This window comes from Cervus elaphus, chromosome 16 (assembly GCF_910594005.1).
Source record: "Cervus elaphus chromosome 16, mCerEla1.1, whole genome shotgun sequence".
Taxonomy (NCBI): Eukaryota; Metazoa; Chordata; class Mammalia; order Artiodactyla; family Cervidae; genus Cervus; species Cervus elaphus.
Window position 1 is genome coordinate 22318084 of NC_057830.1, and position 25456 is coordinate 22343539.

The window sequence follows — 25456 nt, forward strand, 5'->3', positions numbered from 1 at the left end:
GCAGCAGCCTGTTGGCTGAGAGGATGTACACATCCCCAGCTACCCAATATCCCTGCACACACCCTCATTTTGCCATTATACTGATAAAAACAAAGGAAGCATTTACCTGTCAAGATCTTGATCCGTGAGGCTTATTTTGTGCCCTATTTGGCAGTGAAGTGAAACCCCAAGAACCCCTGGGCAACCAGGGTCATGGGAGAAGCATGCCTGTGGTCAGCACTACCTGAAACAGCTGGAGTGACGTATGCTTTTAGCACAGCTCCCCAAACTCTGGTGCTGGAAACCCCATGAACATGGGTGTGGTGCAGGCAGCCTGGAAGGCGTCGCCCATGAGAAGGGACGGCCCTAAGGACCAGCACTTCACAGCGCTTTGCATGCAGAGCACAGGCAGCATCTTGTCTTACTCTGTTACATCCAAGTGTTTAGTACTGACCCTCCTGCTGCTTCTATTCCCTGTGTTGTGCTTAATAGGTAACACTTTCCCAGTGGAATGGGTCAGCTGAATTAACATTTTGCCTGGACAACTACAGTCAAACTTAGTTTTCATTAAAAACATACAGCACAGAACATTAGTCTTACATCTTTCTTAGTCTTAAAAAATATAAATATAGAGGGATAATTTGTACAGGATGTATAGGTATGTACACCTTTAATATGCTAATGAGAATTCTGAACAAGTTTATGAAACTTGCATCTTAGGGAAGCCTTCCTCCTGGGGCTTCTGCACAAAGCTCTGAGCCAATGGACAGCTGCCCACATTCCCAGGGCCCGATATCCATCTACTGGGAAGAACCAAGCCCTCCTGACCACAGGTGCGGTGTCGGACAGGGCAGCTGGCAGGTCACGGGTTCCTCTCCACTGGCTGCTGCAGGCAGAGCTCGCTCCCGGCGGAGACGATGGGCAGGCTGTTTTCCAGGTGGTGGTTGATGAGGTGACTGATACTGTCAAAGATCCTGTCCTTTGTCCGGATCTGGGAAGGATGCACAAGGAAGGTTAGCACCACCCACAGTCAGAAGACAGAGAACATCCCTTTTCACTGGGAGTCAAAACTGGAAGGGCAGGCTCCTTAGGCACCCGGGATCACCCTTCCAGAGATGGTGTCTGCCAAGCCCCTGGTCACTGTCACCAGCCAGTCAATTCAGTTAGCTCATTTGTCCACCCCTCTGGGACTGAACCATGCCCTCCTCCACCTTTAGCAACCAGGGACTGGTGCCAGCCTCCTCTCTCCTGCTCCCCTCCTGCCCTCCTGGGACCCAGAAACCTCTGTCCCACACCATCCAGTGGTGTCTACAGGCTCCAGAGCCCCTGCCACCTTTGGGGCTTTGGACAGTGGTCCCTGGCCCAGACTGTGCTTCTTCCACCTGGAAACCCAACTCAGCCTCCAGCTCAGCACTCTCAGGTCCCTTCCTTCCTCACCAACTCTCCCCAGGCCGCCCACCAGCATCCTGCCTGCCTGCCAGGAAGGAGTCCATGGCTGTGAGGAGGGGCTCCAAGTTTTTACTGGAGGGTGACCCTAACTGCGATGGAGGGGCAGTGCTGCAATTCCTGGTCACTCAGTCCTGGAGCTGGGCATGGTGCCTGTCCATGAACTCCTCCTGAACAGATGAGGGCCTGAGATGGGGTGAGGGTGCCAGGAGGAGCTCTGTCTCTTTGCTCTGCTCACTGGGCCTGTGCTCTGGTCCCTGGAGGCCACCAGTCCCCCCCACCACCCTGAGTCAGTACACTTATAGTAGAGGCCACACTTGAAAGAGGCAGTGTGAGGTCTGGCCAGGAGCAGTCTCTCTTGCTTTGGATGCAGCCCCGGGGGCCTGCTCCTTGGAGGGGAGGTGGGGCAGGGAGCAGGCACCTCGCTACATCCACGGATGCTCCAAGCCCGGAGTTGGCCCTCACAATGGATCTGGGATGCCTGGGTACTCCACTCTCTCTCTCCAGCCTCACTGCTCAGAACCTATCCCTCCCGGAGCAACCAGATCTCTCCCATTCCTACCTTGGGGACCTGCAGACACATCCATTCTCCTTAATTGTCCCAATATTCTTTCCCCAGGTTCTTTTTTATTTTGTTTTATTGGAGTAAAATATATTCCAATATAAATAGTTGTGGTATCAATACAAATAGTTGATTTAAAGTATTGTGTTAGTTTCTGCTACAGCAAAGTGTGTCAGTTACATATACATTCATGCATCGTGTGCTAAGTCACTTCAGTTGTGTTGATGCTTTGCAAGCCTATATAGACTGTAGTCTTATCTAACTCAATGAAACTATGAGCCATGCCATGTAGGGCCACCCAAAATGGACAGGTCATGGTGGAGAGTTCTGACAAAACGTGGTCCACTGGAGAAGGGAATGGCAAACCACTTCAGTATTCCTGCCTTGAGAACCGCATGAACAGTATGAAAAGACAAAATGATAGGACACTGAAAGATGAACTCCCCAAGGTCAGTAGGTGCCCTATTAATATGCTACTGGAGATCAGTGGAGAAATAACTCCAGAAAGAATGAAGAGACAGAGCCAAAGCAAAACCAACACCCAGTTGTGGATGTGACTGGTGATGGAAGCAAGGTCTGATGCTGTAAAGAGCAATATTGCATAGGAATATTAGGTCCATGGAATGTTAGGTCCTGGAATGTTAGGTCCATGAATCAAGGGAAATTGGAAGTCATCAAACAGGAGATGGCAAGAGTGAACATCAACATTTTAGGAATCAGAGAATTAAAATGAACTAGAATGGGTGAATTTAACTTAGATGACCACTATATCTACTACTATGGGCAAGAATCCCTTAGAAGAAATGGAGTAGCCATCATAGTCAACAAAAGTCTGAGATGCAGTACTTGGCTCCAATTTCAAAAACGACAGAGTGATCTCTGTTCATTTCCAAGGCAAACCATTCAATATCACGGTAATCCAAGTCTATGTCCCGACTAGTTATGCTGAAGAAGCTGAAGTTGAATGGTTCTATGAAGACCTACAAGATCTTCTAGAACTAACACCCTAAAAAGATGTCCATTTCATTATAGGGGACTGGAATGCATAAGTAGGAAGTCAAGAAATACCTTGAGTAACAGGCAAATTTGGCCTTGGAGTACAGAATGAAGCAGGGCAAAGGCTAAGAGAGTTTTGCCAGAACACACTAGTCATAGCAAACACCTTCTTGCAGCAACACAAGAGACAACTCTACACATGGACATTGCCAGGTGTTCAATATGGAAACCAGATTGATTATATTCTTTGCAGCCAAAGATGGAGAAGCTCTATACAGTCAGCAAACACAATACCAGCAGCTGGCTGTGGCTCAGATCATGAACTCCTTATGGCCAAATTCAGACTTAAATTGAAGAAAGTAGGAAAAACCACTAGACCATTCAGGTACGACCTACCTAGATCAAATCCCTTAGGATTATACAGTGGAAGTGAGAAATATATTTAAGGGATTAGATATGATAGACAGAGTACCTGAAGAACTATGGATGGAGATTCATGACATTGTACAGGAGGCAGGGATCAAGACCATCCCCAAGAAAAACAAATGCAAAAAGGCAAAATGGTTGTCTGAGGAGGCCTTACAAATAGCTGTGAAAAGAAGAGAAGCTAAAGGCAAAGGAGAAAAAGAAAGATAAACCTATTTGAATGCAGAGTTCCAAAGAATAGCAAGGAGAGATAAGAAAGCCTTCCTCAGTGATCAGTGCAAAGAAATAAGGAAAACAATAGAATGGGAAAGACTAGAGATCTCTTCAAGAAAATTGGAGATACCAAGGGAACATTTCATGCAAAGATAGGCACAATAAAGGACAGAAATGGTATGCACCTAACAGAAGCAGAAGATATTAAGAAGAGGTGGCAAAGATACACAGAAGAACTGTACAAAAAAGATCATGACCCAGATAATCACGATGGTATGATAACTCACCTAGAGCCAGACATCCTGGAATGCAAAATCAAGTGGGCCTTAGGAAGCATCACTACGAACAAAGCTAGTGGAGGTGATGGAATTCCAGCTGAGCTATTTCAAATCCTAAAAGATGATGCTGTGAAAGTGCTGCACTCAATATGCCAGCAAATTTGAAAAACTCAGCAGTGGCCACAGGACTGGAGAAGGTCAGTTTTCATTCCAATCCCAAAGAAAGGCAATGCCAAAGAATGTTCAAACTACTACACAATTGCACTCATCTTATGCTAGTAAAGTTATGCTGAAAATTCTCCAAGCCAGGCTTCAACAGTACACGAACTGTGAACTTCCAGATGTTCAAGCTGGATTTAGAAAAGGCAGAGGAACCAGAGATCAAATTGCCAACATCTGTTGGATCATCAGAAAAGCAGGAGAGTTCCAGAAAGACATCTACTTCTTCTTTATTGACTATACCTAAGCCTTTGACTGTGTGGATCACAACAAACTGTGAAAAATTCTGAAAGAGATGGGAATACCAGACACCTGACCTGCCTCCTGAGAAACCTGTATGCAGGTCAGAAAGCAACAGTTGGAACTGGACATGGAACAACAGACTGCTTCCAAATCGGGAAAGGAGTACGTCAAGGCTGTACATTGTCACTCTGCTTATTTAACTTATATCCCAAGTACATCATGAGAAATGCTGGACTGGATGAATCACAATCTGGAATCAAGATTGCTGGGAGAAATATCAATAACCTCAGATATGCAGATGACACCATCTTTATGGCAGAAAGCAAAGAACTAAAGAGCCTCTTGATGAAAGTGAAAGAGGAGAGTGAAAAAGTTGGCTTAAAACTCAACATTCAGAAAACTAAGATCATGGCATCTGGTCCCCTCACTTCATGGCAAATAGATGGGGAAACAGTGGAAACAGTGACAGACTTTGTTTTTCTGGGCTCCAAAATCACTGCAGATGGTGACTACAGCCATGAAATTAAAAGACGCTTGCTTCTTGGAAGAAAAGCTATGGCCAACCTAGACAGCATATTAAAAAGCAGAGACATTACTTTGTCAAAGCTATGGTTTTTTTAGTAGTCATATATGGATGTGAGAGTTGGACTATAAAGAAAGCTGAGCACCAAGGAATTGATACTTTTGAACTGTGGTCTTGGAGGAGCCTCTTGAGAGTCCCTTGGGCAGCAAGGAGATCAAACCAGTCCATCATGAAATCAGTTCTGAATATTCATTGGAAGGACTAATGCTGAAGCTGAAACTCCAATACTCTGGCCACCTGATACAAAACACTGACTCATTTAAAAAGACCCTGATGCTTGGAAAGATTGAAGGTGGGAGGAGAAGAGGATGACAGAGGATGAGATGGTTGGATGGCATCATCGACCCAATGGACATGAGTTTGAGTAAACTGTCAGAGTTGATGATGGACAGGGAGGCCTGGTGTACTGCCGTCTATGGGGTCACAAAGAGTCAGCCACAACTGAGCGACTGAACTGAACTGAACTCTGCATTCAAATAGGTTTATCTTTGCTAAAGGCAAAGGAGAAAAAGATATCTTGCCTCCATGTAGTCTTCCAGGCTTCTCTGTCCATGGAGGCAAGAATACCGGAGGCAAGTACAAGAATACTCCAGGCAAGAACACTGGAGTGGGTTGTCATGCCCTCCTCCAGGGGATCTTCCCTATCCAAAGATCAAACCTGTGTCTCTTATGTCTCCTGCACTGGCAGGCGGGTTCTTTACCACTAGTGCCATCTAGAATCCCATACATATACATGTGTGTATGTATTAGTCACTCGGTCATGTCCAACTCTTTGTGATCCCATGGACTGTAGCCCACCAGGCTCCTCTGTCCATGGGATCGTCCAGACAAGGACACTGAAATGGGTTGCCATTTCCTTGTCCAACATATACATATATCCACTCTTTTTTAGAGTGTTTCCCCATGTAGGTCATTACAGAGTATGGAGTAGAGTTTCCTGTGCTATTCAGTATGTTCTTCTTCATTATGTTATATATAGTAGTGTGTATATGTCAACTTCAATCTGCCAATTTATCCCTCCCCACCTTCCTCCCTGGTAACCACAAGTTGGTTTTCTACATCTGTGACTCTATTTCTGTTTTGTAAATAAGTTCACTTGAACCATTTTTTTAATAAGCACATATAAGTGATATCATATGATATTTCTCTTTCTTTGTCTGATACTTCACTCAAGGTGACAGTCTCTAGGTCCATTCACCTTTCCCCAGGTTCTTAATCTCACTCCCCTGCCATAATGTGGTCACTCTTATCTCTCCTCTCCATCAACCTCAAAGACATGGGATGCCTTTTAGTCCTGTATCTCTGGGCCTTCAGTCCCATATCCCACTCCCCCGCTAACTCTATGCTCCAGATGTGGATATCAGAAGCCATCTGCTTCGGGTTTTAAACTTTTCTAAATGAGGATGCTTTCCTCTCCTGGGATCCAACTCTGCTATGAGGCCCCTCTCCACCCACCTCTGTAAGTATTTAAGGGGAAGAAACTTCCCAGTCAGGTCCCCTGACTCTTGGGCATTAAGCCTCAGTAAGGATGTAATCTGATGGGCACATTCAGGAAAAAAAAACACCTTACCAAGACTTTCTGGCATTTTGCATCAAGGTTATTTAATCCTCCTGGAGCTCCATAGAATTTCCCACCCAGAAAGACCCCTGAGTAACATAACAGGCCCCTTTTAGGAGGATGAAGGCATCCAGGAGGTCAGCTTGAGCCTAGTACTGTCAGGGTGTTAGCCTTTACATTGATTCCTTATTCCCACTTCTTAATGATTAACATTCATTTCTGTTCTAAGGCAATAGGGCAGATGCAGGATTTATGATGGGGAAGTGTCTGGGACAGTGGTCTAAACCTGGGCTTATGTTGGCATCACCTGAGTTGCTTTCCAGAACTCCATGCCCAGGCCAGCTCCGCCAGGAGCTCGGGGTGAGGCCTGGCCACTAGCCTGTTTCATATTCCCTCCATGACTGCAACATGCTGCCCAAGCTGAGGACCACTTGTCAATGTTTTTGTAGTGCATAGGATGGCCAGTATAAACATGCACACATGGAAACAAAGGCACACAGAAGGAGTAAGAAATATAAAGAAATAGTCTACTTCACTCCCATAAATACATGCTGAAAGCCCATCTGGATTCTGCCCAGAGAACCTGCAGCCCACAGAGCTGTCTGTGGGGCTCACCTGCCATGTGTTGGAAATGTCAAAGGCTGATTTTAAAAGCCCAGCAACCCAGATAAACTTAGGACAAACTCCTCCAGATGCATAAAGGATTTTGCTACAAAAATGACACAAGGAATGTTAACCCTAGAAAACTATGTGTGGCAGAGGATAAGACAGTTGGACAGCATCACCATGAGCATGAGTTTGAGCAAACTGCAGGAGATAATGAAGGACAGGGAAGCTGGCCTGCTGCAGTCCATGGGGTGGCAAAGAGCTGGACATGACTTAGTGGCTGAACAACAAGGAGGATAGACTAAAATATGCATGTACTGTAAAAGAAGAAACATCTGAAATCAATCATCTAAACTTCCACCATAGGAAACTAGAAAAGCAAGAGCAATTTAAGTTCAAAGTAAGAGAGAGAAATAATAAAAATTAGAGCAGAAATCAATGAAATTGAAATAGGAAATCAGCACAGAAAATCAATGAGTCCAAAAGCTACTTCTCTTAAAAGATAAAATCAGTAAGCCTCTAACCAGGCTATCTAAGAGAAAAAGAAAGAAGACACAAATTACTCATATCAGAAAGAAAGAAGGGTCATCACTACAGATCTCATGAACATTAAAAGGATAATAAAGGAATATTATATGTAATGATGTTTTCCCACTATAACTAGGAACAAGGCAAGGATGTCCCATTACATTACTCTTTCTCAACACCAAAATGGAAGTCCTAGCTAATACAATAAGTCAAGAAAGGAAATACTTGAGAAGGAAAAAATAAAACTGTTTGCTCACAGATGATATGATTATCTATTAATAAAACTCAAAATAATCAACAGCAACAACAACCAAAAAAAAAAAAAAACTGTCCTGGAATGAATAAGTGATTACATCAAGGTTTCATGATAAGAGGTTAATATACAAAAGTGAATTGCTTTTCTATATGTAAGCAATGAACAAGCTGAATTTGAAATTTAAAACAACACTATTTATATTAGCATTCCCAAAATGAAAGACTTAGATATATAACTAACAAAATATATACACAATTCTAGGAGGAAAACTACAAAATTATAATGGAAGAAATTTTTTAAAACTAAAAAGTGGAATATATTCCATATTCATGGGTAAGAAGACTCAATATTGTCAAGATGTAAGTTCTTTCCACTTTGATCTACAGATTCAATGCCATCCCAATCAAAATCCCAGCAAGATATTTTGTGTATATTGACAAACTTATTCTAAAGTCTATATGGAAAGGCAAAAAATAAAATATAGCCAACACAATATCAAAGGAGAAGAATAAAGATGGAAAACTGATAATACTCAACTTCAAAATTTACTATAAAGCTATAGTAATAAATAAAGTGTGGTATTGATGAAAGAATAGACAAATAGAGCAATGGAACAGAATAAGATAGCCCAGACCCTGAACCAAACAAATAGAAACAACTGATGCTTGACAAAGAAGCAAAAGCAGTACAATGAAGTAAAGATTTTTTTTTCAACACATGGTGCTGGAACAACTGGACATTCACATACAAAAAATTAAACAGGACACAAACCTTACACCCTCCGTAAAAGTTGACTCAAAATGGATGATAAAACTCAAAACTATAAAACTCGTACAAGATAACATAGGAGAAAACCTAGATGACTGTGAGTTTGTTGATTACTTTTTATTTATGACACCAAAATCATGATCCATGAAAGAAGGAAATAAGAAGTTGGACTTTATTAAACTTAAAAACCCTGCTCTTCAAATGACACTATCAATAGAATGAGAAGGTATGAGAAGGTATGCCACAGATGGAAAGAAAATATTTGCAAGAGATACATATAATAAATAATAATAAAAAAAAAACTTTGGACAATTATCTAAAATAGGCAAAGAACTTGTAAAACCAACAGTAAGAAAACAAACAGTCAGATTTTCAAATGGGCCAAGAAAGAATATATAATGGAAAAAAACAGCTTCTTCAATAAATGGTGTTGGGAAAACTGAACAGCTACATATGAAAAAATAAAACTGGAATACTTTCTCACACCATATACAGAAATAAACTCAAAATGGATTAAAGACTTAAGTGTAAAGCTGAAATCATAAAACTTCTAGAAGAAGACATAGTCAGTACAGTCTTTGATATCTGTTTTGGCAATATTATTTTGGATATGTCTCCTCAGGCAAGGGAAACAAAGGCAAAAAATAAGCAAACGGGACTATTTCAAATGAAAAAGCCTTTGTACAGTGAAGGCAACTATCGGCAAAATGAAAAGGCCACCTACAGAACTAGAGAAGATATTTGCAAATAATATACCCAATAAGGGGTTAATATCCAAAATATACAAAGAAGTCACACAACTCAACATTAAAAAAAAAAAAAAAAAACTAAATATAACCCAATTAAAAGTGGGCACAGGACTTTAAGAGACATTTTTCCAAAGAAGACATATACGTGGCCAACAAGCATATGGAAAAATACTCAACATCACTAGTCATCAAAGGAATACAAGTCAAAACCACAATGAAAACCACACCTGCCAGAACGGCTATTATCAAAAAGACAAGAAATGACAAGTGTTGGCCAGGATGTGGAGAAAATGGAACCCTCCTACACTGTTGGTGCGAATATAAACTGATGCAGCCTCTGTGGAAAAAAACAATATGGAGATTCCTCAAAAAATGAAAGATAGAATTACCATATGATCCAGCAATTCCACGCCACTGTCCTAGCAGTATGTACAATGGTGAGGGTGAAGGTGGCGGATCAACCTCAGGAAGTTAATTTTTGGAGTAAAATACCCAAGTCTGGTAACTCAGGGCACAGGAGAAGGCTGAGTGAAGACTGAGCTCTTTGCTCACCCTCGTCACTGATCCTAAACCTTTCCTCCACCAAGCTTGACTAAGCCAGGTGTGACATCTGTTGGAAACGACATCCTGCGCCTAAGTTTTGCTCTGCAGCCTGGGCTCTTCACCTTGATGAGCAGTGGAAGACGGCAGTGGTTGCAAAGAGTTGGACACGAGTGCCGATTACATCACAGGTGAGCCTCCATGCCCTCGATGGTATGGGGCTGCTGGATCAGCCCTTTGGAACTCCCCAGCAGTTATTGGGTTTGTGAAGTTTTGTTCAAACTGTTCAGAAAATGTAATAATCCCTTGCTATTAGCATCAACTGGCACTGCTAATTCTATCTTTAAAATGATCTTTTAGGATCTCCATAGATGGATAGAATTGTAGTCTCTCCAAATGCAGCAATTTTATCCCTGGGAGATCCCCGAGAGCCCTATGAGCTCTAAGTGCTCACCTCTATGAACCCGCCGAGACACCAGTTGATAAGGCACTGTTCAAGACAGCACTAAAAAAGTCCTAAGTCCAGCTTAAAGGAGGAAATCTGGGATCCCCAACACCCCCTCAAGCTGTCTGACCCAGTAGCACCCTCCACCACCGGTTGTTGTTGCTGTTCAGTTGCTCAGTCATGTCCAACTCTTTGCAACCTCATGCCAGGCTTTCCTGTCCCTCACTGTCTCCTGGAGTTTGCCCAAGTTCATGTCCATTGAATCAGTGATGCCATCCAACCATCTCGTCCTCTGCCGCCCTCTTCTCCTTTTGCCTTCAATCATTCTGCCATCAGAAGCCATGCCAAATACACTTACAGCAGGGGAAGACCCTGGTCCCAGGTTGAGAACCCAGGGATGGCAAAGCCATCACACAAAGCTAACCTGATAACTCTGTAAAAGACTGAACACAGATAGAACTAGAAAGAGAAAAGGCATGGGCTAGCATGCAGAGCAGACTCTCCTGCAAGGCTGACTGGGCTGCTGGGCTGAGGATGGACACTCACCTGCATCCTCTCCAGGTGAGGCTCAGCCACCCCTTTCCCAGGCTGGAAGCAATGTGCCTTCTGCTCCCTCTAGTGGCCGGCAGATCACAATGGCGAAGAAATTGAACTGAGAGCTGGAAGGTTCCTTCATTATTACCTGGTGTTGCCCTCCCCAGACATTGTCTTCCTAGCCATGGAGCAACCCTATGATGCAAAGCCCCAGGCAGAGGCCTCAACATGTTCAGGCTGGGGAGGATGCGTGGTTGTCACTAGGCTGTGGTTGTCAACTTGAGCGGCATCAAAAGCTTTTGGGGTCTTCTGGAAGCACAGACTGTCTGACCCCTCCCCTTCACCTGCTCTGACTCAGCAGGTAGAACCTTAGAATTTGCATTTATAGCAGGTTCCAGGTAATGCTGCAGCTGCCAGACAGGGGGCCCCGTGCTGAGAATCACCAAGTGAGAAGGTACAGCTGGGAGCTGTTGGTCTAATTGCATCGTTGACAGGAAGGTGACAGTACCTGCCATGTTCATTCACCCCTCAGTATCAAAACAGAAGTTATGGGGGCCTTCTAAATATGCTCCACTGACATAAAAACTGGCTTGGGGTTCCCGAGCCAGACCCCGGCCCTTTCCCTCCTCACCTAGCTGGGTGCCAAGCAGATCCTGTGTGCTTTGCCAAGCACCACTGCACCTGCCCCTGGCCCGTGTGAGGATCGTCAGGTGTAGTAGCAAGAAAACAGTTCTGGGCACCTGGGTTCAAATCCCCGCCTGCCACCTCCTAATGGTGCCATTTAGGGCAAGTTACTGACATCTCTGAGCCTTCATTTCTATGTAAAATGGTTATTGTAATACTCCTACTTCATAGGATTCTCATCAGAAGCAAATGATTCATGTGGATGAAGAATTTCACACAGTACAGGGCCCCTAGAATGTGCTTGGTAAATGTTCACTGTTCCTATTTTTCATACCATACGGAGCAGTTTAAACCTACCCTGAAGGCAACAGGCATCCTGAAGAGATGTATTAATAGAGCAGGGAATGATATTTGTGGAGCCCCCTGCTGGCAGTGAAGCCGGGTGGGGGAGCAGCCATTTAAAAAAAGATTGTGCCTTAACAAGTACACTCAATTGATGGCAAAGTGATTACATTCAGTTCAGTCCATACGGTGGCGCTAGAGCGGGCAAAGGTGTCAGTTGAAGATATCTCCTATGGAAATTCTGGTTCCACAGGAAGAGGTGCATACACAGACCTGTAGCCCTCTGTCTACTGTCTCAGCCTTGGTTGGGTCCACTGGGAGACCCTCCCACCCCCAAAGGTTCATGCCTGAATGCAACCTAACCCAGGTGGGATGTGGATCCACCCTGGCCATGCTGCCTGGCCTCTTCCAGATTTGAAATGAAAGTGCAGTCGGGGCCCTTCCTAAATCCAATGGCCACAGTGCCAGCTCCACGTGAGGCCCTGGGACTGTATTTCGAAGGGTTACACCTGCAATTTTGCACACCAATTGCTTTCATTTCCCAATAGATGCCTTGATTCACATGAACACCCATTTTCTACGCAAATTGTAAGCTGGACTGTGAATCCCTGCACAGGTGGAGTCCTGGACACCTTCCAGTCTCCCCCTCCAGGGATGTGGTTTCCCTGATCAGCCACATCTAGGGTGAGGGGGACAATTTGGACTCTCTGCCTCTGGTTCCTGGTCTAACTTCCCTTCTTTTTCCAGTTCCAAGGTACTGATGAGTCTCAATCATCCCCAAAGTTTGCCCAAAAGTCAGCAAAGTCTGTTTTTGATAGTAGAAAAGAAAAAAGGTGGAAGGCTAACCACAGTGACCAAAAGGGAAATTCAGTCAAGATCTCTTCAGAGTTATGCCAGAGAAGCACAGATATGTTGTGGACCAGAAAAGAAAGAGGAACTAAAGAGCCTTCTGATGAAAGTAAAAGAGGAGAGTGAAAAGTTGGCTTAAAACTCAACATTCAAAAAACTAAGATCATGGCATCCAGTCCCATCACTTCATGGCAAATAGATGGAGAAACAATGGAATCAGTGACAGACTTTATTTTCTTGGGCTCCAAAATCACTGCAGATGGTGGCTGCAGCCATGAAATTAAAAGACACTTGCTCCTTGGAAGAAAAGCTATGACAAACCTAGACAGCATATTTAAAAGCAGAGACATTACTTTGCCAACAAAGGTCCATTTAGTCAAAACGATGGTTTTTCTAGAAGTCATATATGGATGTGAGAGTTGGACTATAAAGAAAGCTGAGCACTGAAGAATTGATGCTTTTGAACTGTGGTGTTGGGAAAGACTCTTGAGGGTCCCTTGGACTGCAAGGAGATCCAACCAGTCAATCGTAAAGGAAATCAATTCTGAATATTCATTGGAAGGACTGATGCTAAAGCTGAAGCTTCAGTACTTTGGCCACCTGATGGGAAGAACTGACTCATTTGAAAATACCCTGATGCTGGGCAAGATTGAAGGCAGGAGGAGAAGAGGACAACCGAGGATGAGATGGTTGGATGGCATCACCAACTCAAGGGACATGAGTTTGAGCAAGCTCTGGGAGTTAATGAGGGACAGGGAAGCCTGGCGCGCTGCAGTCCATGGGGTTGCAAAGAGTTGGACACAACAGAGCAACTGAACTTAACTGACTGAAACATCCAAGAAGCTCAATAAACTCTAAGAAGGACAAAAACAGAGACCTACACCAAGACACATTATCATCAACCTGTCAAAGCCAAAGTCAAAGAGAGAGTCTTGAAGGCAGCAAGAAAGAAGTGCCTTGTCACATACAAGAGATCTTCAGTAAAATTTCTCATCTTAAATGTTGAAGACCAGAAGACAGTGGGTTGATATATTTAAAAGCTAAAAGAAAAAAAAAAAAACAACTGTCAGTTAAGAATCTTATTTCCAACAAAACTGTCCTTCAAAAGTGAAGGAGAAATTAAGACATTCACAGATAAAATAAAGCTGAGAGAGTTCATTTCCACTAGGCCGGGCCCAGGAAGAAATGCTAAAAGGAGTCCTGCAGGTTGAAATGAAAGATACTAGATAATAACTCAAAGCTATATGAAGAAACAAAGATCGCAGTAGAGGTAAAGCCCATGGGCAATTATAAAAGGTAGCATTTTTGTAACTTTGGTTTGTAACTTCACATTTTGTTTTCTACATAATTTGAGACTATTGCATTAAAAATGTTAGTTTATGTTTTTGGACACACAATGTATAAACATATAATTTTGGAATATCAACAAATGAAAGGAGTGGGTTCAGTTCAGTTCAGTCGCTCAGTCATGGAATTGGTACAGAGCTATAAAGTAGCAGAGATTTTGTATGCTGTATGCTAGTGAAGTTAAGATGCTACAAATTCAAATTAGAAAGTTATAACTTTAAGATGTTAAATATAAGCCTCACGATAACTACTAAGAAAGTAGAGATAGAATAAATACTAAAGGAAATAAGAAGGGAATTAAGTCATTTTACACATGGATAAAAAATCAACTAAACACAAAGACAGTAATGTAAGAAATGACAGAAAAAAAAGTTATAGGGTATTAGAACAGAAATAGCAAAATTATGGAAATGAGTCCTTTCTTATCAGTTTGGTTCAGTCACTCAGTTGTGTCTGACTCTTTACGACGCTATGGACTGCAGCACGTCAGGCTTCCCTGTCCATCACCAACTCCTGGAGCCTACTCAAACACATGTCCATCGAGTCAGTGATGCCATCCAACCATCTCATCCTCTGTCATGCCCTTCTCCTCCCACCTTCAATCTTTCCAGCATCAGGGTCTTTTCCAATGATTCAGTTCTTCCCATCAGGTGGCCAAGGTACCAGACTTTCAGCTTCAGCATCAGTCCTTCCAATGAATATTCAGAACTGATTTCCTTTAAGATTGACTGGTTAGATCTCCTTGCAGTCCAAGGGACCCTCAAGAGTCTCTCCAACACCACAGTTCAAAAGCATCAATTCTTCAGTGCTCAGCTTTCTTTACAGTCCAAGTCTCACATCCATACATGACTACTAAAAACACCATAGCTTGGACTAGATGGACCTTTGTTAGTAAAGTAATGTCTCTGCTTTTTAATATGCTGTCTAAGTTGGTCATAGCTTTTGTTCCAAGGAGCAAGCATCTTTTATTTTCATGGGTGCAGCCACCATTTGCAGTGATTTTGGAGCCCCTCAAAATAAAGTCTGTCACTGTTTCCATTGTTTCTCTATCTATTTGCCATGAAGTAATGGGACCAGATGCCATGATCTTAGTTTTCTGAATGTTGAGTTTTAAGCCAACTTTTTCACTCTCCTCTTTAACTTTCATCAAGAGGCTCTTTAGTTCTTCGCTTTCTGCCGTAAGGGTGGTGTCATCTGCGTATCTGAGGTTATTGCTAGTTCTCCTGGCAATCTTGATTCCAGCTTGTGCTTCATCCGGCCTGGCATTTCACATGATGTACTCTGCAAATAAGTTAAATAAGCAGGCTGACAATATACAGCCCTGACACACTCCTTTCCCAATTTGCAACCAGTCTTTTGTTCCATGTAAATCTCTAACTGTTGTTTCCTGACCTGCACACAGATTTCTCAGGAGGCAGGTCAGGTGTCTGGTATTCCCATCTCTTTAAGAATTTTCCAGTTTGTTGTGATCCACACAGTCAAAGTCTTTGGTGTAGTCAATAAAGCAAAAGTAAATGTTTTTCTGGGACTCTCTTGCTTTTTCGATGTACGGGTGAATGTTAGCAGTTTGATCTCTGGTTCCTCTGCCTTTTCTAAATCCAGCTTGAACAACTGGAAGTTCATGGTTCACATACTGTTGAAGCCTGGCTTGGAGAATTTTGAGCATTACTTTGCTCAGTAATTACATTCAATGTAAATGGACTGAACTCTACAGTCAAAAGACATGGTAAAAATAGATAATTTAAAAAAAACCAACTCAGTGCCATAAACAAGACACTCATTTTAGATCCAAAGGATGGAAATATTTGTTCTATACAAATAATAAACAAAAGTTAGTGACAGTAGCAATACCAATATCAGACAAAATAGACTTTAAATGAAGAGACAAAGAAGGACACTACATACTAATAAAAGTTTCAATATAGCAAGAAGATATAACACTTATACATATTTACACATCTAATAACAGACCATCAAACTATATGAAGCAAAAATTGACAGAATGGAAGCGAGAGACGGACAGCTTTCCAACAGTATTTGAAGACTTCAATACCCCACCTTCAATAATGATAAGTAAAGAAATAGAGGACTTGAACAACACAAGACTCAACACTATACATAACTCTCTAACAATAGAACATACATTCTTCTCACATGTACACAGGGTACTTTCCAAGATAGACCATATGTTAGGCTACAAATTGTTTCAATAGATTTTTTTAATTAAAAAAAATTTTTATTTATTTATGGCTGTGCTTGGGTCATACAAAGTATCTTCTCTGACCACAACAGGATGAAGCAGGTATCAATAAGAGACAACATATAGATTTACACATTTAGATTATAAAACAAGAAAGATCAAACAACTTAGATTTACAACTTAAGAAACAAGGAACAAACTACACTCAAAGCAAGCAGAAGGAAGAAAATAATAAAGATTAGAGCAGATCTAAGTGAGGCTGAGAATAGAAAAACAACAGAAAAAAATCACTGAAACCAAAAGTTGTTTCTTCAAAAAAGTTCAGCAAAATTGACAAACATTTAGTTAGCTAAGGGGAAAAAAGTGTCTAAATTACTAAAATCAGAAATGAAATGGCAACAGTATTACTGATTCTACAGAAATAAAAAAAGGATTATAAGCATACTATGAATAACAGTATGCAAACTGGATAGCCCAGATGAAACAGACAAATAGCCTTATCGGTTAGGCTAAATCACAAAGAAATAGAAAACATGAATAGAGATAACTAGTATGGAGATTGAATCAGTAATCAAAAATCTCCTGACAAAGAAAAGCCTGACTTGATGACTTCACTGGTGACTTTTACCAAACATTTAAAAGAGTTCATACCAATCCTCAAATTTCTCCCAAAAAGAAGAGGAAACTTCTTAACTCATTCTGTGAGACCAGCATTATCCTGATACCAAAGCCAGACAAGGATGCTACAAGAAAAAAACAAAAACTACAGAACAACATCCCTCATGAACATCAATGTAAAAGTCCTCAACAGAATATCAGAAAATCAAATTCAACATAATATTAAAATGACTAATGACCAAGTGAGACTTATTCCAGAAATGCAAGAATGGCTCAATGTTTGAAAACACATCACATTAACAGAATCAAGGGGATAAAAAAGCACGATAATCTCAACTGATACATAAAACATTTGACAAAATTTAACACCCTTCCATAGAAGGAAACTACTTCAAAATAACACAAATAATATATGAAAAACCCATAGCCAATATCATATCCAATGGTAAAAAACTGAAAGCTTTGCCTCTAAGATCAGGAAAAAGGCAAGGATGCCTGCTTTTACCTCTTCTTCAATACAGCAGTTCCGTTGAACATAGGAGTTCTAGCCAGGGTAATTAGTCAAAAAGAAAAATAAAAGCCAACTAATTTGAAACAAAAAGTAAAATTCTCTGTTTGCAAATGATATGATCTTACATGGAGAAACCTAAAGACTCTACACACATGAAAAAAAATGTGTTAGAGCCAATAAATGAATTCAACAAAGTAACAAGGTATAAAGTCAACACACAAAAATCAGTAGCATTTATATACTAACAATAAACAATTTGAAAATGAAAATAAGAATGCAATTCCATATATAATTACACCAAAAAAAACAGAATGAGATACTTAGAAATTAACTTAGCCAAAGAGGAAAAAGCCTTGTACAATGAAGTCTACAAAACATTTTGAAAGAAATTAAAGAAAATATTTTTAAAAAATGGAAAGACATTCATGCTCATGAACTGGAAGATTTAATATTATTAATATGTCAATACTACATAAAGCAGTCCATCCTAAAGGAGATTAGTCCTGAGTTTTCATTGGAAGGACTGATGTTGAAGCTGAAACTCCAATCCTTTGGCCACCTGATGCGAAGAGCTGACTCATTTGAAAAGACCCTGATGCTGGGAAAGATTGAGGGCAGGAGGAGAAGAGGACAACAGAGGATGAGATGGTTGGATGGCATCACCAACTCAATGGAGATGAATTTGAGTAAACTCCGGGAGTTGGTGATGGACAGGGAGGCCTGGCGTGCTGCAATCCATGGGGTCACAAAGAGTCAGACATGACTGAGCGACTGATCTGAACTGACATAAAGCAAACTTCAGGTTAAATGTGTGTGTGTGTGTGTGTGTGTGTGTGTGTGTGTGTGTGCACGCGTGCACACTAAGTCACTTTGGTCGTGTCCTACTCTTTGCAACCCTGTGGACTGTAGCCTGCGAGGCTCCTCTGTCCATAGGATTCTCCAGGCAAGAATATTGGAGTGGGCTGCCATGCCCTCCTCCACGGGATCTTCCCAACCTAGGGATCGAACCTGCATCTCTTACATTGCCTGCATTGGCATTCTAAAATTCATATAGAACATCAAGGGACGTGAATAACCAAAGCAATCTTGGAAAAAAAAAAAAAGAACTAAGTTAGAAGACTCACACTTCCTGATTTCAAAACTCACTACAAAGTTACAGTAATCAAAATAATAAGATATTGGTTTAAAGATAAGCATATAGATCAAGGGAATAGAATAGAGAGCCCAGAAAACAAAACCCCCACATACGTGGGCAAATTTTTTTGACTGGGAAGCCAAGGACTTTGACTAGAGAAAGGACAGTTTTTTCAACAAATGTCTCTGGGAAAACTGGATATCCACATGCAAAAAAATAAAGCTGTACCCTTAGACAACACAACATACAAAAACTAACTGAAAATGGATCTAAGACCAAAGTATAATGAAATACATCTCATAGCCATTGTGATGGCTATTATTTAAAAAAAAAAAAAACAGAAAATAAGAAACGTTGGCAAAGATGTGTAGAAACTGGAACTCATACATACAGTGGAATATTAGTTAGCTTTAAAAAGGAAGGGAATTAGTACACATGCTACAGTGTGAATAAAACTTGAGGGCATTATATTAAATGAAAGAAACCAAATATTTAAAGACAAATACTAAAAAAAATAAATAAATAAAGACAAATACTGTATGAATCCACGTATATGAGCTACTTGTTGTTTAGTTGCTAAGTCATACCCAACTCTTTTAAAACCCCATGGACTGTCCATGGGATTTTCCAGACAAGAATACTGGATTGGTTTACCATTCCTTCTCCAGGGGATCTTCCTGACCCAGAAATTAAACCCAAAGTTCCTGCCACATCTCCTGCATTGCAGATGAATTCTTTACCACTGAGTCACTGGAGAAGCCCATGAGGTACCTGGAGTAGTCAAAATCATAGACAGAGAAAGTAAACTGGTGAAGGCCAGGGGCTGTGAGATGGGAATGAGTGAGTGAAAGTCGCTCAGTCGCGTCTGACTCTTTGCAACCCCATGGACTATACAGTCCACGGAATTCTCCAGGCCAGAATACTGGAGTGAGTAGCCTTTCCCTTCTCCAGGGGATCTTCCCAACCCAGGGATCAAACCCAGGTCTCCTGCATTGCAGGCAGGAGTTATTGCTTAACAAGTATAAAGTTTCAGTGTTGCAAGACAAAAAGAGTTCTGGAGATAGATGGTGGTGATTGTTGCATATCTATATGAACATACTTAATATCTCTGTACACTCAAAAATGGTTAAGATGGTAAATTTTATACTATATATATATATTTAACCACAATAAAAAAAAAGAAGGGAAAAAAAGAAAAAGAAGGAAAAAAATGAGCAAAAGATCTGAACAGACATTTCTCCAAAGATACCCAAATGACCAATAAGCACATGAAAGGGTGCTCAACATCAAGAGTCATCAAGGAAAATGCAAATCAAAACCACAATGGTATACCACTTTACATCCCCTAGTATTCTAGAATTTAAAAGCCAGATAATAACAAGTGTTGGTGATGACACAGAGAAATTAGAACCCTTATACTGCTTAATGATGCAGTTGCTTTGGAAAATTGGCATTTCAAGTGACTAATTATAAAGTTACCATTTGACATACTAATTCAACTCCTAGGTATATATCCAAGGTAAATGAAATATATGTCCATTCAGAAACTTCTACATAATGTTTACAGTGGCATTATTCACAATTGCCAACTGCCCATCAAAAGATTCAGAGAAGGCAATGGCACCCCACTCCAGTACTCTTGCCTGGAAAATCCCATGGATGGAGACGCCTGGTAGGCTGCAGTCCATGGGGTTGCTAAGAGTCAGGCACGACTGAGCGACTTCACTTTCACTTCTCACTTTCATGCATTGGAGAAGGAAATGGCAACCCACTCCAGTGTTCTTGCCTGGAGAATTCCAGGGACAGGGGAGCCTGGTGGGCTGCCATCTATGGGGTCTCACAGAGTCAGACATGACTGAAGCGACTTAGCAGCATCAACAGATTAATCATAAATAAAATGTGGTTTGTCCATAAATGGAGTATTATTCATCCATAAAAAGGAAGTGCTAACATATGTTATAGCATAGATAAGCCTTTAAAACACTATGCTAAGTGAAAAAAATTAGTCAGGAAAGTGCACATGTTATATGATTCTGTTCATATGAAAGTCCAGAATGGGATAATCTACAGAGACAGAAAACTGCTGAGTGGTACCTAATGCTGGAGAATGGGAGACGACAAGGGTGATAGCTAAATGGTACAGCATGAAATTACAAAATGGAGTGTGATGATGGATGCGCATATCTGTGAATATACTAAAAACTGCTGAATCATACACTTTACATGGGTATTATGTAAATTATATGCCAATAAAGCTGTTTTTAAAGATCTCTATGTCTACCAGTTCACAGAAAACACAGGAGGCAAGAAACAAGTTAAGTAATGCCACAAGGACACGGACCCAAATCATAATGCAGGATATTTTACAGACAAATGTCTAATTCCTCAAATAAATCAAGGTGTAGAAGGAGGCAGAAAGAAAGTTGCAACAGAGTGAGAGCCAGAAGAAACATAACGAAATGCATGATGCGGATCATCTATCAATTCTGATTCCAACAAACTCACTATAAAAAGAATATCTTTAAGATAATCACGAAAATTTCAATATGTTCCATAATTATTTTTGGTTTTGTTGGTATAACAATGATATGTTATTGTTGCAATGTCCTTATTGGTAGAGATTCCTGCAGAAGTTACAGGAGAGATGATAGGAGGCCCAGAATCTGCTAGGAAAGACTTTGAAAATTTCTCCTTCCCCTTCCTTTCTTCTCCTTTTCCTTCCTAAAGGAACAATCAGTCCAAAAGCCAAGAAGATAGGTCTCGGTGCCACGAGGGTCATGTAGCCACAATGGCCCCACAGGGCATCCTGGTGTGCGAGCAGAGTGGAAATGCCCATGGGATGGATGGATGGACTGGCGCAGGGTGTCAGAGACATCCCTGCCAGGGAGAAGGTTGGGCAGTGCAGTCTGGTGGTCAGAGCCCTGGAGGGGGAGGGTGTGTGTGTGTAGGAGGCTAGAGCGGCACAGGCATCGGAGCGTGAACAAGGTGAGGAGGGACTCACGTGCAGAGCGGTTGGGCCAGGAAGTCCAAGTCAGGGCTGGGGGAGGAAGGTTTCCGCACACAGTAGGGGCAGCAGCCGTGATGGGTGATGTGTCACATACAAAGGAGTTCATCAAATCGGTTAGATTGTTAAGAGTAATGGGAGTCAGGTTTCTTATTGTTGGAGAAGGGAGTTGTAGACAGAGAAAAGGAAAAAAGTAAAAATGAACCCTGTGACTGTAGCTTGAAATTAGAAGAATTTTTGTGAACGCCTGGTTTCCAATTGTCTGGTGGCTCAGATGGTAAAGAATCTGCCTGCAATGCAGGAGACCTGGGTTCAGCCCCGGGGTGGAGAAGATCCCCTGGAGAAGGGAACGGCTACCCACTCAAGTGTTCTCTCCTGGAGAATCCCGTGGACAGAGGAGCCACGTGGCTAAAGTCCACATGGTCGCAAAGAGTCAGACACAATTGACTGACTAACGCTTCACTTTCACAGATAGATATAGAAATAGATATGGAAAAAGTGTGTGTGTGTGTACAGTGTCTGTCCATTTAGAGGGTCTGGTAGCAGCAACACCCCACCAGCAATGAGCAGTGCCCAGATCTTGGTCTCTGAAGGAACCAGACCAGAGTTCATTTGGAGAAATGGGTAACTGCAGGACTCGGCCAGGTGGCCGAGTTTTATCATTTTGCTGTTTTATCATTTTGTATCAGAAGAAAGGAGATGCTGAAAGATAAAGACATGTCAGAAGGACATGGAAGCCAGTTTGAAGGAGCATCAAAATGAATACAATAACTAAGTATAGCCCATTGGATGGCATCACCAAGTCAATGGACGTGAGTCTGAGCAAGCTCCGGGAGATGGTAAGGACAGGGAAGCCTGGCGTGCTGCTGTCCCTGGGGCTGCAAAGAGTCCCACACGACTGAGTGACTGAGCAACAAGAAACAGCCCACTGAATAAAACAGGAAACTAGAAATCCACAACAGCAAAAATAAATAAGTGATTATATTGAAAGTTTGATCGTGAAGAGGATAGTTATGTAGTTTTAAAAGTACCTCCCCCAAATGTTAACTCAAGGGAAAGGAGGGGGTCCTGCTATGGAGAGGCATGCCAACCCCTCCTCGGTGAAGCCGTCCAGGTGAACACTCACCGGCAGTCAGCATCTCCCCAGAAGGATGCAGTGATACAGTGAGTAGGGTTCCTATGATGGTTCAGCCAAGATGCATAAGCTGACTCCAATAATGAGGAAACATCAGAGGAACCTGAACTGAGAACTGTTCAGTTCTCAGGTGGGGACTAATTTGAAGAAGACTAAATAGACATCACCACTGAATGCAGCACATGATTCTGAACTGGATCCTTTCAGGACAAAGGACACTCTTGGGACAACAAAAGGCTCTGGAGGATGAGGTGGTGGTGATGCAGCAGGATAAAGGTCTGATTCATGCGGGTGTCTGTACCATGATTAGGCAGGAGAATTGTTAGCAGGAATTCACACACGAGTACTCTCGGGGGTGATGGAATATCTGAGCAATTGACTCTCACATGATTCCAGAGAAGAAAGTTTTTGTATACTGTGCCTCCAAACAATACTCTAAAAAAAATTAATGGGGTGAGATACAGGTGAAATGAGATTAGAACAATATTGGCCATTGTTGCAGCCAATGATCAGTACTTGGGAATTCATTAGACCACTTTCTTTGCTCTGGTGCATTAAAGAAACATATAAAGCCAGTGTTGACAGAAGACAGATGGAGGAAGAAGAGGGAGGAAAGAAAGGACCCGCAGGGTACCCACTCTGCCTGGGGCAGGGGACGAAATTGTGAAACACTGGTCCTCACACTGATGGAATCGGAGACAGCCTCGGTGAAGGCACAAAATTAAGCACTAGAAAAACTAAAATACTTGTCAAGAAATTAAAGAGGTAGCAAAAATGAGGTAAACTAAAGAGTGTTCACAGGGAACATCAAGAAACAATGTCTTGAAATTTTAAATTAATGAATCAAGCACTTTTCAGAGAACTTTAAAGAGAATACATTGGCAAAGCCTGTCTCTCTCGGAATCGGAAATAGGGTAAGGAGGAGGGAGGGGGCCTATTAGTCTTCATTAAATCCTTTCTGTCTTTTTTGTTTATATCTGGGGACACAACATCGACAGAAAGTTAAAAGACAAATTGCTGAGATGACCTTGTCAGTCAAGCACTTTTCATGCTTCCTTACATTTCTCCGCCTCTCTTGGGGTCAGGTGGGGACTAATGGACCATGAAGTGAGTGACATGTGTCGCTTCCCCAGTGAGGCCACTGATCTTCCTCCATTCCTCTCTTCTCCATGGTGACAAGGCAGGCCCAGGAGATGAACAAGCCTGCATCCCTGAGCCACCCAAGCAAGGACCGGAGAGACTAGGGAGCCACAAACACCAGCTTGGCATGAGTGGGAACAGAAGCTCTGCTAGATTAAATCACTTTTAACCAGAATTCACCTTTTATTTGTTGAGGCAGCACAGTCTAGACTGACCGGTAAAAAAGGAATTTAAAGATAATAACATGGCTCTATTAAGTGGAGGGATTGGGGGAAGGTTTTCTTAATTACACTAAGAAGAAAGTAACAACCTAATAAATGTGAATGTTGGATGGCTGTTGTGGTTTGGTGATTTTACGAAAGCAAAAGCCCCTGGAGGTACTCTCATACCTGCCACAACCTGAGACCACGTTAATAAACAACCTGAGACCACATTAATGAAGCCCACGGAACACCCAGCCATGTGTGACAGCAGCTTGTTCAAATGCAAGCATGCTGCCCACCACACTTTGCTGGCCCTTCAAGGCCAAAGTGATGAATCAGTGATAAATGACTCAGGGAATAATTTTAGACACAGAGGGCTGACTAAATGTTTCTGAAAGATGTTGAAAAGATAAAAAAAAAAAGTGCACCAGATGCCATCTCTGAGGCTGTTCCTACAGACCAACTCACGGGCCTATTTCCAGCTGGTATTTTCAAGGGTCGGTAGCTTCAGCAACTCCCCGGGAGCTCAGAAGCCCAGCCACAACCATCCCGGTCACCCCAGTTATCAGCGCCCCCAGGAGTCTTGAACAATCAGTGCACAGTGGGAAGGCACATAGGTTGATATACTCGGGGGTAAATTTAGATGCAGAACTGTTTTGCATCCTTATTTTTCTGAGTAATCTGTTCTGCCAAGCTTCCCCCTTTATAGTCTGGGACCAACCAATTACCATGAAAATCAGATGAATAAATATTGAAGAGAATGTGTTCATCGTCTATTTTCGTGTCCTCACAGCAAGCAAGCAACATTATATTTTTAATTAAGTCTTTCATTTCCATTTTCCCTTTCAGCTAAAGCTGTCCTCCATAGGATCAATTAAGCTAGATAATCAGATCCAATGAAAAGCCCCCCAAAAGAACAGTTATTAGTAGGTGTGATTCACACATTTTCCCAACCATACTGCAAATTTCTGCTCCAAAATTAAAGTTGTAGAGACAACACAGTGCGGGGTGTTCAGGGCTCGCTCAGACATCTGCTCTAACTTCATCTCCTTCTTACCTTCTACATTATCTCTATACTGTCTTGTGAATGTATAATATATTAGTAGTACATACCTTTTCATAAATCATCCTTTTGTCTATAAGGACTGAGTGACCAAAAAAAATACTAATCATTTTTGATCTACAAGAGGGTATAATTTAGCTAAATTTTAATTTAAAAAAATACCTAAAATTTTCAACCAAAATATGTATATTCTCATAGAATTGCTTAGATATTTTCTCTCCTATTTACTTAGAGATAACTACAACAAATTTCATAGGCAGTCAATGCAGACGGAAAGAACTCTGGACTGAGTCTGTGTAGAAAACTTATTTGTGAACCCAGTTGCCTTCTTGGGTCCTCAGTTAGTTCCTAACCTG

The 25456-nt window shown here is 41.8% G+C and overlaps 1 protein-coding gene across 3 annotated transcripts in view; it reads right to left on the reverse strand.

Annotated features, from left to right (window-relative positions):
* Positions 1-540: 540 nt before the first annotated feature.
* Positions 541-25456, reverse strand: part of SHC3 (SHC adaptor protein 3) — a 179806-nt gene continuing 154890 nt past the window's right edge. For all 3 annotated transcript variants that reach the window (XM_043927465.1, XM_043927466.1, XM_043927464.1), the window contains one exon: positions 541-970. In XM_043927465.1, coding sequence (XP_043783400.1) covers positions 842-970 — 129 coding nt within the window. In that variant the 3' untranslated portion in view covers positions 541-841. The remainder of the gene's footprint in view (positions 971-25456) is intronic.